The following is a 15,862-nucleotide window of genomic DNA, read 5'->3' on the forward strand; positions in this document are numbered from 1 at the left end:
CCACAACTGAAATATATAACTATGTAGTGGGGGGATTTGGGGAGAAAAAGGAAAAAATTAAAAATCTTAAAAAAAATAAAATCAGTTTGTTAAAAATAAATAAAGCAGGTTTAAGTATTAGTTTGTAATTGGCCAGACTTGGAGGGAAAATATGGCTCTTTGATGAACCTGGGTCCCAACTTTGGTTTTCCTCTTGCTTTTTCTTTATTTCGGAGAAGGGATAAGGCTGACTTTCTGAAAAGCAGTTAACTTATTTTCAATGTGTAGGATCTCTTCCACTGACCTGTGAAATTAATCTTTTGCTGCCAAATAACTTGCAATAGGTGTTGGAACAAAGTTTTTCATCTACATTCATTTATACATCCAAATGTGCATACTCAAATGCCTCTGTGAAAACAGCTTTGCTTGGAAGATTTAAAACCAAGTTCTCACTGTGGAGAACAGGATAATATCTGTGCACACGTAACCGTAATGCATGGTGTTTTTGAAAAATGCATGTTTCTTCCTGAATTACCCCTGCTTAAAAAAATAATGGTGGACGAATAGTAATATAAATATTTTGGAGTAACTTAATACTATTTTTTGCTGTTCATGCATTTGCAAAAAACTTTCCGCTAATGTCAAAGAAAAATGAGCAGTCTAGATGCATAGGAGGGAAGGGAAGGGAAACTCGAGTTGACAGATGCAGTGTGGTGGGCTCTTTTTCTCTCCCAAAGGGGCACCTGTTGCAGTGATTAAAAGCTTTTGATCTTGTGGGTTGAGAGTGTACATGTTCTCTTTAAAAACAAAATATATTCCTTCCCATTGTTACCTATACTTTGCTACTTATGTGACTAATGAGCCGACTCCTTTCTCCAACTGTACGAGAATTTCCAGTGAATTAGGTAGTGGGTGCATTTTCCAACATAGATTAGTCGCCTGATTTACATGTCCTTATTCGCTTTTATATACTTATAGCAGATTGTGTTTAAAATCATCATAGCTTTGCTCACTTTTTAGCGTTTCGATTTACTATCCATTTCGTCTGTGGCCTTTAGCCTTTCGCAAGCTTCCAAATAGACAGGTCTTTTGCAGAGGCCGTACCCACTTTATTCCACCCTTGGGTGGTGGAGAACCAAAGCTCACTTGAGATATGCGCCGCGCTCCCCCGCCCCCCCGCCTTTGCGCATGCGCTAGCAGAGAGGCCCACCTCTAAGACTGACCCTCCCTTCCCCCATGGGGTAGGTTGGAGGGGGTTTGGCTTTTGAGGGCCCCTGAAAGTAACTAACTCAGTTTGCATTTGTATAATGAAGAGTGAGTTGCAAACAACCACCTTGCAAGTGAACCCTGAAAGTTCAACCTATTTGTAATGGAGGTTCTGCATTTCACAATCCTTGGCTTTACCGGCAGTTTATAATCTAGCCAGATTTAGTTCTCAAAAAAACAAAAAGACACCCTACGTTTTAATCATATTAAGAACGGAAAATGGAGGTCGACCTAGCTGCAATATGACAGCGAATGTTTTAAAGCGCAGGACCTTTAGTCCCGCCACAATTTTGTCGTAAGATTGTCCAGGTGATTCTTTGAAAGCTAGATGACACTGTGAGTAAACGCTAAAATACCAGCTGTTGCTGGGCGGGGTATCCGGGCGCGCGGTCGGGGCCCATTGTTGGCGCGTTCTGGGCGGCCGCCGGCTCGTGGCGAACGCGGGGCCCGGGCGGGCCGGGCCGGGCCTCCGGGCTGCGCCAGTGCGCATGGGCATACGCCCACCGGTCCAACTGACCCCGTCAGTTTCTGCTGTCGTCGGAAGCGTTGCGAAGGCCGTTAGCTGGGCGTCAGCAGTCGCCGACATGTCTGATGAGAAGGATTTCCTGAAGGGAGGCGTGGAGAAAGAAGAAGAGCCGGGGGTGAGCTTCACCGGTAGCGCGGCCTCTGTGAAGCAGGCGGAGGAAGAGAGAGAACCCATAAAGGTGGAAGTGGCGCTGGGGGCTGACGGCTGCTCTGACGACCTCGGCTGTGGCGATGCCGGCATCACTCCAGACCTCCTAGGGCTTGCGGCTGACGAGGAGAAATGCCGGAATATCCGCAAGCAGTACTGGCAGCTCATCTACAACGTGCAGCAGAACCGTGATGACATAGTGAACACAGCCAGCGACTCATTAACCGAGGCTCTTGAGGAAGCCAACGTCCTGTTTGACGGAGTGAGCCGAACGAGAGAAGCAGCCCTCGATGCCCAGTTTCTTGTTTTGGCTTCTGATTTGGGTAAAGAAAAAGCAAAGCAGCTAAACTCTAATACGAGCTTCTTTAATCAAGTAGCGTTTTGTGACTTCCTCTTTCTGTTTGTGGGTCTAAACTGGATGGAAGATGATGAACAGGATGAGTTGAGTGGCTGTGATGACAACGTACCTCTTTCCTTCTGGGAGACGGTACAGAAGGAAGCATCGTCCTGGATGTTGCGAGCTGAAACATTCCACTTTATTTTTGGTTCGTTCAAGTCAGAGCCCTCTGCGCCAAAGCACCGGCTCGACCACCAGAAAAAAGTTCACAAGATGGAAGAAAACGGGGATATGCCTACAAAGCTGAGGAAGGTGGACCTGAATAGTAATCAAGAAGCGACAGAAAAAGAAGTAGAAAGAATCTTGGGATTGTTGCAAATGTACTTTCGAAAGTATCCTGATACTCCCGTGTCCTATTTTGAGTTTGTGATTGATCCGAACTCTTTTTCTCGTACTGTGGAGAATATATTTTATGTTTCTTTCATTATAAGGGATGGTTTTGCAAGAATAAGGCTTGACCAAGACAGGCTGCCAATATTAGAGCCAATTAATATTAACCAAATGGGTGAGGGAAATGATCCCAGTTCCCATGGCAGGAAACAGGGAGTTATATCTTTGAGTTTAGAGGACTGGAAAAATATTGTGGCAGCTTTTGAAATTTCAGAGGCTATGATCACAAACTCATACTGAAGATTTTTGTTCTTGGTATAGGATGCGTTTTGTGGCTTTTCTAACATATCTCAAATGAACAGTAAAATCCTGACAGAAGCATATACTGTATCTCTTGTAAAGTAAAAAAGTATTTTCAAGAACACCAGAAATTGTTTTACTGTGCGATGTGTTTTTCTTGGTAGTTTATAAGGTTGTCATGGTCTTCTGTTATTTAAAAAAAAAACACTGGCATGTTCATGAGAAAAATTTTTCGAATGCCCTTTAAGACTGTTAATAAAATTCAGTTCTGAATTTCATAAATTAGAGAGTATTTGATAATTTGCCAAAAAATCACTTACAGTGCTCATTGGTATTACATTACTTCCCCTGTTACAGGGAACCAGGGGAATCTGATATGGGGCTCCTAACCACGTTCGGGAAAGAGTGGGTGAAAACAGTGATCAAGAAAGACTATCTGTAGTGCCAGTGAGTCTGCAATGCTAATCGTGTAAAAAAATTTAGCCGTGCTTCTTCGCAAAGAGGACTGAGTAAGATGAGTGAGTGGGTGGTATCCATGTTCTAAATAGTTTCTCCTGTGATTAGACTCAACAAAAGTAGAGGATCTCTACTGCAGTGGGTGAGGCGTTCATTAAGTGCTGAGAGATGAGTAGGAGTTGGTCAAAGATAGGAAGGGTGTTCTAGGCAGGGGAGTATGGAATTGTGAAAAGTTACAGCACCAGAGAACCTTAAGATTTTTAAGAAAACTATTGGAATGTTAAACTGAGCAAAAATTGAATTACTTCGTCTTTTAGTATCCTCAGAGGTAGAAAATATTTTTGTCAGAGTATTTCAAACAAAGCCGTTTAACATCCAGTTATAGTCTTTATCTACTTGGTTAATTTCTTCTCTGGCCCCTTGTTTCGCTTTGTAATTTCTGCTAGTACACAGCATCCTTGGGAATCAGTGATGTTTCATTGTGTAACAGCCTTGACTATTAATTCACTATTCAATTTTGTATCTCTTTTTTTTTTTTGAAGATTAGTCCTGAGCTAACATCTGTTGCCAATCCTCCCCTTTTTTGCTGAGAAAGATTTGCCCTGAGGTAACATCTGTGCCCCTCTTCCTCCATTTTATGTGTGGGACGCCTGCCACAGCATGGCTTGATAAGCTGTGCGTAGGTCCATGCCTGGCATCCGGCCGGCAAACCCTTCGCTGCCAAAGCAGAGTGCACAAGTTTAACTGCTGCACCACCGGGCTGACCTCCAATTTTGCATTTCTTAATTGGACCTTTTAAATGCCTGGAAACTGCCCCTGATTAAACTGAAGTATATGAAATTTGTCCAAATATTCTTTACTTTGTATAAAGCCATTAAGGCTTTTTCTTCTTTTTGTTGCTTTCAATTGTTTTATGAATATAAATTACAATCTTATTTGGAGGTTACTGCCAAAAATTTGGGTCTTTCAGAAAACGATTTCTAAAGGTGCAGTGAGCATGCCTATAAGCTTTTCTTGATCCCTGTAGGAACGTAATCGTTGATAGGAGTAGAATTGTACCATTGAACATTATTTGGCAAGTGGATAAGTGTCTATTTTGCATAGCAGTAACGATAAACTTTCCTACTGAGTCTGGTGTAGTGTACAGGGAAGGGAAATCAAAAGGCTTGAATGAGTGACATCGCTATTGAGAGGAGAGAGATCTTATGTGTGTGTGAGAAGGTTCTTCACCAGTAATAGTGGAGGTTTATAGCAGAGAGAGAAATTTCTCATGCAACTTGGCCAGTTAATTTCTAAAGTAGTCGTTCCTACCCGTTTTTCGTGTGAGGGAATGCTAACTTCGCGGTGTCTACACCCTGTGATTTAGCGGCATGGAAGCATCATTTGGGCTCTCTGATCCTCACTTAGCATGTCTCTGCCAACCAAATTCCTTGGGTTTTCCAGAGGTTTGCTGTTTGAGGAAAAGGTGCTCTTAATGATAGCAAAAAGATCTTGTCTCAGTTCTTTGCTCACCAGCGGATTGTTCTGTTAAATGCCTAGTGTCTTTACTAGGGTATTTGAAACTTTGTGATGACTAAAAGTATTAATAGAGAATGTGGAGGTTTGTGGGGAAGGTAATTTTTTGGGTATTCTCTAAAGTTAAAGTTGTTAAAATATAAATCAAGTTTACCTCATATTTCTGTTTTTGCTGGTTGTCTTGACACCTAGGTTGCTTCATCACTTTGAAATTAAAGCGACTGCTAACCTTGAAGAAAAAAGAAGAATTGACCAATAGATAATTCAATTATAGAGATTAAGGATGAACCAAACTGCAAATATGCTGATTTCCTCCTAATAGAGTGGCTTAAATTTCACAGGTTCAATAAAATCAACTGAGTTTTAGGGGAGTATTATGGAAAATTTTTTAAATTAGAATTTTATAACAGAACCACTTTCTTTTTTTTTTTTTTTTGAGGAAGATCAGCCCTGAGGTAACATCAGCTACCAATGCTGCTCTCTTTTTACTGAGGAAGACTGGCCCTGAGCTAACATCCGTGCCCATCTTCCTCTACTTTATATGTGGGACGCCTACCACAGCATGGCTTGCCAAGCGGTGCCATGTCCACACCCGGGATCCAAACCTGCAAACCCTGGGCTGCCAAAGTGGAACATGCGCACTTAACCACTGCACCACTGGGCTGGCCCCCAGAACCACTTTCTAATCAAAGAACATGGGATCAGATCCTGACTCTAACATTCTAGTTAGAGACTTTGGGCAAATTATTGAACCTGCAGACCTTGGGTTTTTGATTTGCTAAGTGGGAATAGTACCTCTCCCTTGAGTTTACAGTAAGGATAAAATTAGGAAGTGTTTGTGACAGGTACTTTGAAATATGAATTACTGGGTATGGTGTAGTGAGACAAGCAAGAGATTTGTGTTTCAGTGGGTTCAGTTCTTTTTTTTTCCTTAAGATTTTATTTTTCCTTTTTCTCCCCAAAGCTCCCCAGTACATAGTTGTGTATTTTTTAGTTGTGGGTCCTACTACCTGTGGCATTTGGGATGCCGCCTCAGCATGGCCTGACGAGCAGTGCCATGTCCACGCCCAGGATCCGGACTGGTGAAACCCTGGGCCGCTGAAGCGGAGCGTATGAACTTAACCACTCGGTCACGGGGCAGGCCCCACAGTGGGTTCAGTTCTTGACTCGGGGAAGTTTCTTAATCTCTAAGGGCTTCTGTGTTGTCATTTCTGAAATGGGAATGACATATGCTTGGAAGAGTATTGTGAGGATGAAATGGGATGATAGATATAAAACATCTAGCGCAGCATCTGGCTTATTCTGAGCACTTGTGTTAGTGCCTCAGTCTGGATCTGGGTCAGAAAGTCCATGTCTTTCCATGGTGATATGACATGACATGACGTGGTGACAATCTCTGTCATGGTTCATTTAATTTCCTTTAAATCTAGGCTGACTTCCTCATACTCTTGCCTTAGTTCTGGGGCTCTAATACCAACTGATTGGAATTGGCACTTTGTTAACATACTCCATAACTATTTGAGTGCCCACTGGGCCGGGTGCTGCTCCAGGCACTGGGGGAAAGTGGCAGACAGAAAATGGCCCATCTCCCAGGGAATTCAGATTTTAGTGGGTATATTAGTTTCCTATTGCTGCTGTTACCAACTAGCATTTAGTGGCTAAAACAACACAAATTATCTTACAGTTCTGGAGGTTGGAAGTCCAGAATCAGTTTTTCTGGGCTACAATCAGAGTGTCAGCAGGGCTGGATCCTGTTGAGGCTCTGAGGGAGAATCTATTTTCTCACCTTTTTCAGTTTTTGGAGGCTGCCTGCATGCCTTGATTTACAGTCTTCTCCTGTTTTCAAAGCTGACAGTGCAACCTCTGCTGTTTTCACATTTACTGCTGTAAGGAAGCCTCTCTCTTAAAAGGATGCTTGTGATTGAGTTGGGCCCACTGGGATAATCCTGGAAAATCTCCCCATCACTGAAGCCCCTTCCACAGGTAATAGATTCACAGGTTCTAGGGACTCGGACTTCGATGTTGGGGGACCATTGTTCAGCCTGTAACTGGGGGAGACAACAGTATTCCTGTGAGTGATGATTGCTCTAAAGAGAAACTGCTTGAATAGTGGTAAGGGAAGGCCCCGAGAGGAGACGTTGGAAATGGAATCTGTTTGTCCTAAGTAATTTATCAGAAAACTTGCTACAGTGTAAATGTTAAATACTACCTTGGCTCTAGATATTTTAAGGTGTGTGATGGCTGAAGATGTAGATAATTAGTTGGTCCTGGAGAATCAACTTGCTTGGTTCTCGTTGGAGGAAAAGTGTGTAGCGAGAATCTCTACTTCCCCAAGCGGGAAGATGATCCTTTGATTTGCCGTCTGCTCAGTACTATAGTTTGGTACTTCCCGCCTAGCGCCACCTATCAACAGTGACACAATTTCCCTGGGTCAGGAATTGGCGAATTCTTTTCTGTGCAAAGCCAGATAGTAAATATTTTAAGCTTTGTGGGGCATACGGTCTCTGTTGAAACTAATCAACTGTGCTGTTGTTACAAAAACAGCAGCTTATAGACAATATGGAATCAAATGGGTGTGCTCTTTTCCAGTAAAACTTTATTTATGGATAGTGAAATTGGAATTTCATGTAATTTTCATGTATCATGAAATATTACTTTTGATTTTTTTTTCCCCCTTATCATTTAAAAATGTTAAGAACCATTCTTAGGGGCTGTTAAACACACACACACACACACACACACACACGCACACACACAAAACAGGCCTGCTGGATTTTCCCTGCAGGCTGTAGTTTGCCCGCTCCTGTCATAGGCTTAGGCCCAGGGCCCATTCTCTTCTAGAAAGTCTGTAGCATTTAAACCATCATTTAGTGTTACTTCTTTCCTGACCTATATTCTTGCAAAGCACAAAGAAGCTTGAGGCACAACCCCAGTGGATGCTGCAGCATGTCGTCAACATAAGTTGCCGGTGTAGGCTGTGTAATCACTGCAGACAAGGAAGCCAGACAGGAGAATTTAAGGAACTTGCCCAAGATCACACGTAAGTGTCACAGTCAGGTTCAGATTTGGACTATATTTAAGCTCCTAATCCACTGTGCCACAGCCCTTGTACTTTTCCAGTGTTTTCCACACTTTTATTTTTATGGATGAGAAAACCGAACTGAAGCCCAGCTTCTCAGTATACATAGCAGAGTAGGAACTAACACCCAAGTCTTTTATTCTAAAAATATTTTCAAATGTCACATACATGCACACTTGGCACTTGTGATGCAAAGATGAAAGACTAGATGCCTGTCCTTGCAGAGCTGATGAGATTCTGTGGTGATGTCAGTGGGATCTCAGAGGATGACCCGACTTGAGCGCTCTCAAGTAAAGGCTTTCAGCTAAATCTTGAAGGACTCAAAGGGACTGGGCTGGAACCACCTGTGCTAAGTGCCCTGACAGCATGTGTTAATGGAGTTGCAAGAAAACAAAGAAGAGTGTTTTTGGGGGACTTTATGGAGACTTCATGGAAGGAATGGGCATTGTGTTGGAGTCTTAGGATGTTAGTGAAAGAAACCCCCTAACTCCTAAAGGAATGCTGTAGAAAGGGTAATGTGTTTGGGTACTGTAGGGGAGGAAGATATTTCCTCCATCCAAATGTGGGTTCGTCTGGCCAGAGAACGAATTAAATTCACATGAGACAGAGTAGCAAGACAAAATTAAACAAAGCTTTATGAGGACCATGGCCCGGGGCCTTTCTTCTCGAAGGAAGAAAGGGCACCGAAGAAGTGGGGTGCACAGAGTTGTTATATACCCCCAAACAGGATATTTCACATGATTGAAATATCCCTCCCACAATAGTCACAAGATTGCCCTGCAGCACAGCGCTTGATGGACACAGCACATAGTGGGTCTGCTATCAGTGGGTGTAGCAGGAGGCAAGTCTATTGTCTTGAGCTGGGCGGCCACAGGTGAGCTCAGCAATCAGTTCCTAGCCTAAGGAAAGATGCTTAATCCTTAAAGAAATGCCAACGTTGGGAGGGGGAGGGAAGTCAGTTACAGGAGGTTACCAGACAAGCACAATAAAATGCAGATTTAAGTCCTTGCCTTTGGCATTGATTAAGAATTTCTAGAGAGAAGGTCATCTCCTTTCTTCTTCCTGGTACAGAGAGGGAGTCACCTTTGACAGATAGAGATTTACCTTACAAATGTAAATGTGTCCTAACAAAGGGCAAGTTCCATTCCTCAGAGCCTCCTTCCCTGTCCCAGTTTATCAAAAGCAATCAGCCTCAAATAATCCTGATGCCAAAGAGACATATCTTGGGGTGGCCAATTTCAGGTCCCCACAGTACACTGAATAAAAATCATAGAACGTTGTGCAGTCTGTTGCAGGTGGGGGCGGTGCAGGGGACATCTGTAAAACACTCCAGAGGTTTCACTTAGCCCCAGGCAGCTCCCCTTCTTTAGGAAGGGGAGAATTAGTAACTCAAAGGGGTTTTTCCTATCAGCTGCTGCTAATATGCATTATCTGTCTTAAACTCAGCAGTTTGGTGAGGTACGGGTATATGGTAACTTCATTTTACAAAATGAAAAAACAGAGACTCCTGAGGATTAGGTGATTAGCCCAAGTCACCTAGCCTTGAGAGTGGTAGAGTTGATGCGGGGTCGGTGAGCCGAGGAGTCAAAAGAAAGATTTCTTAGACTCTCAAGATCTGGCAGTAGTGCTCTTTTATTTAGAGAATAGTGTGGAATAGCATGGGGACAGGACCCATGGGCAGTCAGAGCTTCTGCTGCCGCCGCTTCTGCTGCCCCCACTGGCATGGGGACAGGGCCCATGGGCAGGCAGAGCAGCTGCTGCTGCCCCCGCTGGCATGGGGACAGAACCCATGGGCAGGCAGAGCTGGTGCATGGGGACAGGACCCATGGGCAGTCAGAGCTCCTGCTGCTGCTGCTTCTGCTGCCCCCGCTGGCATGGGGACAGGACCCATGGGCAGGCAGAGCTGGTGCGTGGGGACAAGACCCACGGGCAGTCAGAGCTCCTGCTGCTGCCCCCGCTGGCATGGGGACAGGACCCATGGGCAGGCAGAGCTGGTGTGTGGGGACAAGACCCACGGGCAGTCAGAGCTCCTGCTGCTGTCCCAAGTTGAGGGTTAGGGCTAATTTTATAAGGCATGGGTACGTGACTTATTTTTACTGGAGAAAAGAAAAGGTGATGTAAAAAGTCATTAAATGATTTCAGTGCAGATGGGGTCTGGTTATTGTGCGGTCATATAACTTTAGATACGAATCTGGCCATATAGATCGGCATGTAGGTGAGGATGCCCTGGGCTTCTCTCCCTGGGGCGGTCCTAATTCATGCCATAAAAAAAGTCCACTGGGTCGTATAGTTTGGCATGTAGGCCAGGTCACCTTGGGCTTCTCTAGCTGGGGCAGCCTTAATCCACATCAGAGTGAGTATTTTAACCTAGGTCAATTCAACACTAGAACTCATGTATAATGGTAAAAAAAAAAACCAAAAAACCAAACCAGTACAAATCTGTGCCCAAAGGATATGAGTCATGTTTGGGGAGGAAATAAAAATTACTTACTCTAATTTTTTTTTCTTTGCTGAGGAAGACTCTCTCTGAGCTGTTCCAGTCTTCCTCTATTTTATAAGTGGGTTGCTGCCAGAGCATGGCTTGATGAGTGGTGTGGGTCTGTGCCTGGGATCTGAACCTGTGAACCTGGGCTGCTGAAACAGAGGGTGCTGGACTTAACCACTATGCCACGGTGCTGGTTCCTTACTTATTCTAATTTTAAAGAAATCTGGCACACTTGAAGTGCTTTCAGTGTAGTGCCTTTTTGGAGGAGTCTGGAGCAGTGTTTTACTAGAGCTGGGCTGGGGGAAGGGTATTGCTGTGAGAGGCAGACGGAAGAATATCCTGTGTGTGAGCCTGGCAAACACCTGCCGGTGAGGCGCGTTGTATCTTTACACTGTCCTGTAGCAGTGGTTCCCAAAGTGTGGTCTGGATCCCTCTGGGGGCCCCTGAGGCCCCTTCAGGAAGTCCTTGAGGTCAAAATTATCTTTATAATGCTAAGATGGTGTTTGCCTCTTTTACTCTGACTCTGTTGCAAGTCTACCATGGAGTTTTCCAGAGGCTCCGTGACAGGCAATGTTGCAGCAGACTGAACATAGAGAAGATAATGAGCTGTTTCTATTAAGACACACATTAAAGAGAATTACAAAGATATAAAACAAGGCCACTCTTCTCACTAATTAAAAAAATATTTTTAATAAACTGTTTAATAATATGTGATATTTAATAATTTAAAATATTTAAAACTTTTTCTTAGTTTTAATTTTAATATACTAAATATTAATAAATAAATCCCACAGTAATCAAAGCTCTTTGGGGTCTTAAGTAATTTAAGGTTGTAAAGGGATCCTGAGACTAAAAAGTTTGAGAACTCCTGTATCAGCTGCTGTGGTCATTGGCCAGGATTTCTAGCAATCGTGACTGGAAGAGAATGGGGGCGTTTTTCTCTTGTCTCTCCTTATGCCATCTGTGTGCTCCTTCCCTACGCTGTCTGGGGGAGCTGTGTTCTACTGTCTATCTTATTTATATTCCAGGTGGGAAACCACTTCCCTGGAGCTAAATGACAGCAATTTCAGTTTGAAGTTGGATTAAAATTTAAAAACATTGTGTTTAGTTCTGGGGTCTGCTGAATGCTGCTTTGTGTGTGTCTTACTGATTTTACTTTACAGGGTTAAAAATGTTCAGGCTCACTCAGAGCTTTTTTTGTAAAATCTGTGCGCTGGTTGGTATAATTTGACTTGAAGCTTGAACTATAAGAACCCAGGTCAGATACAGAACAGTTATAAACCTTGGTGGGGGTGTAATGTGGCCTTTCAGCACGGCAGTGTACTTTCTCTCTTTCCTTCTGGTAGGTATGTTGGGGGAGGTGGTTACAAGAACGGGTGGTTTTTATTTAGACAGCCCGCAATTGTGTTCTGCCTCCACCTGTGTTAAGTACATGCAGATGAAAGGAGGCTGAGATTAAAAATGGTTATTTTTCCAGAAGAACATCTAGCTGCTCTGTTAGTTAATTCTTTGAAACCAGCAAGTCTCACATATGCTCTTGGGAGACCAACTAGAGTAACGCTTGTTATCTGAAGCTCATATTGATCCTTTGCTCCAAATGCCTATTACCAAATTCCTTTTCCCCCACAGAGCCCTGTATTAAAGGAGGAGCCTCTGCCATAATGCCAGTTTTTGAATACTGGCTGTGTTTACCAGCCTCTCACGTTAGACCTTGTGTCCAGACGGTCAGAGTGACGCAGTCTCGTCCCCATTGTTGCTGGTTTCGAGGTGTTCTCCCTGTAGTCCCTGAGCCGTCGTGTGTACCTGCCATGCTGCCAAGGGGCGGCCACAGTGCCGAGTCTCCTCGTCCACCTTCCTCCACAGCACTCCCTTCCACATCCCAAGCGTCCTATTCTACTGACCCTCAGCTCTGCCCTTTGCCCTCTACATCTCACGATAGGCAGGAGAAAAATGGGCAGTCTGGGCTGGTAAGTTTGGGGGCTTTTTTGATTGTTAAGGTTAAAACTTGATTTTTAAAAAACATTTTTTTGTGCTTGTTAACTTTTCCAATCATTATCCCATGTTAGCACAGAGTTTTAATAAAAGGTAATATTAAATATATCACCAAAACAGTGTTCCAAGCTAATATGAAATGTAACTGATGTGTATAAAAACTAGTGGAATGAAATTTTTTTTTTTTTATTAGAAGGCTAACATTTCTATTAATAGCCTGTTACATGCCAAGTCCATGGAAGCTAATTACTAAACATAGGACGTTTCTCACATAGGTAGATTAAATAAATGAGCTTTACAGAGTTGTGCTTAGTTAGCCCCCTCTCCCTTTTTTTTTTTTTTGCTTATTTACAATGCCTTGCAAAAGCAGAGAGCTTTGTGTTTAACTTTTCATGCAGGTAAATGTCAATTAAGGATTTTGTTCTGAATTTCTAGATTTTATGCCTTACCTGAATAATGTAGAAAAGTCTTAAATATTTAGCTAATCTGTTTCAACTGCTGTTTACCAGGCCCCTATCTTAATCTGAGACCTTAGCCCCCTCATTATTCTACCTTTCACTAGAAAGTAAAGATGATTGCCAAGTTATATGGATGGTTCTATTAGAAGCATACAATACAAATGCTTTAAAACCTAATTAAAAACCCAGTTTAATAATTCCTGGAGAAAAGGACGGATGGTTAAACTTAATTTAGGCCTAAGTTGACTTTGTTGGCCGTCAGTACCTTGCTTCTGTAGAATCACTATAGGAACACTTCGGAGTAGCTGTCTGGGATGTGAAAAGGCATAGGACAGTCCTCACAGGAAGCAGGGTACCAATCACCACTTGAAGGAAGGTTGAACATTTCCATCTGCATGCCATAACATGAACCAAACACTATTTTTCCTTTGAAAGTTCCTTTTGCTTTTCTTTAAAGGAAGGTTTTCTCGCAAAACTTGTTAGACATTGCTGCTTTTAAGTTAAATTATTTTCCCTTCCATTGTTTTTCTTCTTTAGGCTTCTGAGGAGGGCAGACTTCAAAAGCTACTGAAAATGAATGGCTCTGAGGATCTTCCCGAGTCCTATGACTATGACCTCATCATCATTGGAGGGGGCTCAGGAGGCCTGGCGGCTGCTAAGGCAAGGCCCCTTGTGTGTTGTCTGGGTTGTGGGTAGAGTAGCTACATCCCTGACACAGTTCTCCAGGTGTGCTGTGGGATCTGTTTGAGTCACTCTTGTGGCATTTTGCACATTAATCTGGGCAGGACATGTTAAGGGACCACTTTATAAATCATTTTTCTAGGTTGCACTATTTGTTTTTTATATAAAAGTAGTGAGCCCAGTATTTTGGGACTCATTTTCATTCATTTTAAGTTCGGTTGATTTTTCACAGTGCATAAGGAAATAGTTTGGAAATGGAAATTGTATGGAAATGCTTTGAAATTAAATATATTTAATTTTCTTTATAAATATTAATACTAGGCTTTTCACTTGAATGATTTCTCTGTTCACAACCACTCCTCCCCAATAGAAAGATGGAGAGCAGCAATTGGATTTCTTAATTATTAAAATTTTTGCTTCCTGTGTATATGAAGTGAGCTAAGAGGATAACCACTGACACTGTGGCCCAGGGTGGTGGGGTAGAGGATGTATAATGAGGGAGGTTAGGAGTGAGGCTCCTGGCCCGGAATTGAGACACATTTTTCATGTATGAGGGGCCTGGGACCCTTGGGCCTGTCATCCTTCCCCGACAGGTTCTTTTAAAAGATGAGGCGGTAATCCCCTCAGGTAGCTTGTGGTGAATCAGTAAAGGTAGATTCAAGTGAAGCTGCCCAAGTTAGGAGCAGGTCCGGTGTCTGGCATCAAGCAGTGCTTTGCTGTAAATGATTCAGGAGTAATACCAGATGTGTTTTGCTCTAGCAGTGGTTGTTTTGAAGGGATGCACAGACTCAGTCCTTTCAAATAAACTTTGGAGGTCTAGTTGCCAATACACAAAGTTTATTTTCTCAGAAAGATAAAGGATACTCTGCAAAATGAACTTCTGAGTGTTGTCATCACTCCCCTAAAATAGATTAGAAAACCTTATAGATACCACCAACTTTTTCATGGGCTCCTCACAGGAAAATTTTAGGAAATCTGACAATTTCTTAAGAAAAACATGTCCAATATTCTGCCTAGAAACTGAGTTAGATGATATTTTGTTAGAGGATACAGGGTGAATGAAGGCTTGTAGACTGTCAGCAAGTCTGTTTTACTGGCTACTTGCCCCTTGCTCAGAAGTGGCCGCGTTTTTCAGGTTGTTGCTTAATTTGTCACTGTCTGAGTGGAATTGTGTAATGGGATTCTAGGGTTTCCAGCTGACTCTTGACAATTTTACAACTGTATCTGCATATTCTTTAAAGCTACCCTATGACTATCTAAATATTGCTTAATTTTTGTCTTGGATTTACAGTTTCATCTTGGTATATGAAATTCCCAGGTATTAATGACTGATTATGCTTTAAGCATTATAGCTTAATAAAAATAGTATGGATTTTTAACAATCCATTTCTGGTCTATCATGTTAACCTTTCCAACTCATTTTAATAATTTTACTTTTCAGGAGGCAGCCAAATATAATAAGAAGGTGATGGTCCTGGATTTTGTCACTCCAACCCCTCTTGGAACTAGATGGGGTAAGCTTTTAAAATACTTTAGAAATGAATTTGTAGGAGCAAGTTTTCACCTGGCATTAGTTTAAATGACTCCTAAAACCTAATTTAAAAATTAAAAGCAAAACAAAACAAAAACGTGTACTTCTTTCGCTTGTGCTAAGTTAAAATGGACTCCAGTTAAATGTTGAAAATTTAGGTTCTTTGGCGTAGAGTTAAGATAATGCAAAACCTTATCCACAGCTGCTATGGTTTAAAGCTAAATATTTGAGTAACCTAATATACTTAGGGGCTTAATAACTGAAAGTTTAAACTCTTGATCTGTGGATTTCTGTTTTAAATCCGCCTCCTACAGTCAGCAAGAACTAGAATCAGATACCTTAATGGATAGCCCTTCTCAGTCTTAGTGAATTATGTGTTCATTATTCATTTATTCAACAGTATTTATTGAGCACTTACTGTGCTCCAGGGTGATGAGGCTATAGCAGTGACCATGGTAGACAGGAACTTCTCGCCTTTGTGCAGTTTACATGCTAGTGGGGAGGCAAAGATAAGCAAGATCTTTACGAATTGTGGTAAGTGTACTGAAATAATTGTGTAGTGGAATAAAGAGGAACTGGGTCAAGGAAGGACTTAAACTCCGAGATTATCAAGGAAGGCCTCTGAAAAGGTGGCATTTAGATAAGACCAAAAGATAAGAATGAGCCAACTGTGCCAAAAGCTGAGGAAGAATCTTGTAGGCAACTTTTCTCTGTCTTTCT

General features: G+C 42.4%; 2 protein-coding genes across 2 annotated transcripts in view; both read left to right on the top strand.

Moving 5' to 3' along the window:
* The first annotated feature begins 1,128 nt into the window (after positions 1-1,128).
* Positions 1,129-3,227, top strand: EID3 (EP300 interacting inhibitor of differentiation 3). Its single transcript, XM_005606557.4, has one exon. The coding sequence runs from the start codon at positions 1,734-1,736 to the stop codon at positions 2,943-2,945; it is 1,212 nt and encodes a 403-aa protein (XP_005606614.2). The 5' UTR covers positions 1,129-1,733; the 3' UTR covers positions 2,946-3,227.
* A 10,240-nt stretch (positions 3,228-13,467) lies between these two features.
* Positions 13,468-15,862, top strand: part of TXNRD1 (thioredoxin reductase 1) — a 39,446-nt gene continuing 37,051 nt past the window's right edge. The window contains 2 exon segments of the mRNA NM_001137609.1: positions 13,468-13,590; positions 15,053-15,125. Coding sequence (NP_001131081.1) covers positions 13,504-13,590; positions 15,053-15,125 — 160 coding nt within the window. The 5' untranslated portion in view covers positions 13,468-13,503.

This window comes from Equus caballus, chromosome 28 (genome assembly GCF_041296265.1).
Source record: "Equus caballus isolate H_3958 breed thoroughbred chromosome 28, TB-T2T, whole genome shotgun sequence".
Lineage (NCBI taxonomy): Eukaryota > Metazoa > Chordata > Mammalia > Perissodactyla > Equidae > Equus > Equus caballus.

Coding starts and splice junctions, on each gene's coding strand:
- EID3 (XM_005606557.4), top strand. CDS start 1,734: ATGGGCATACGCCCACCGGTCCAACTGACCCCGTCAGTTTCTGCTGTC.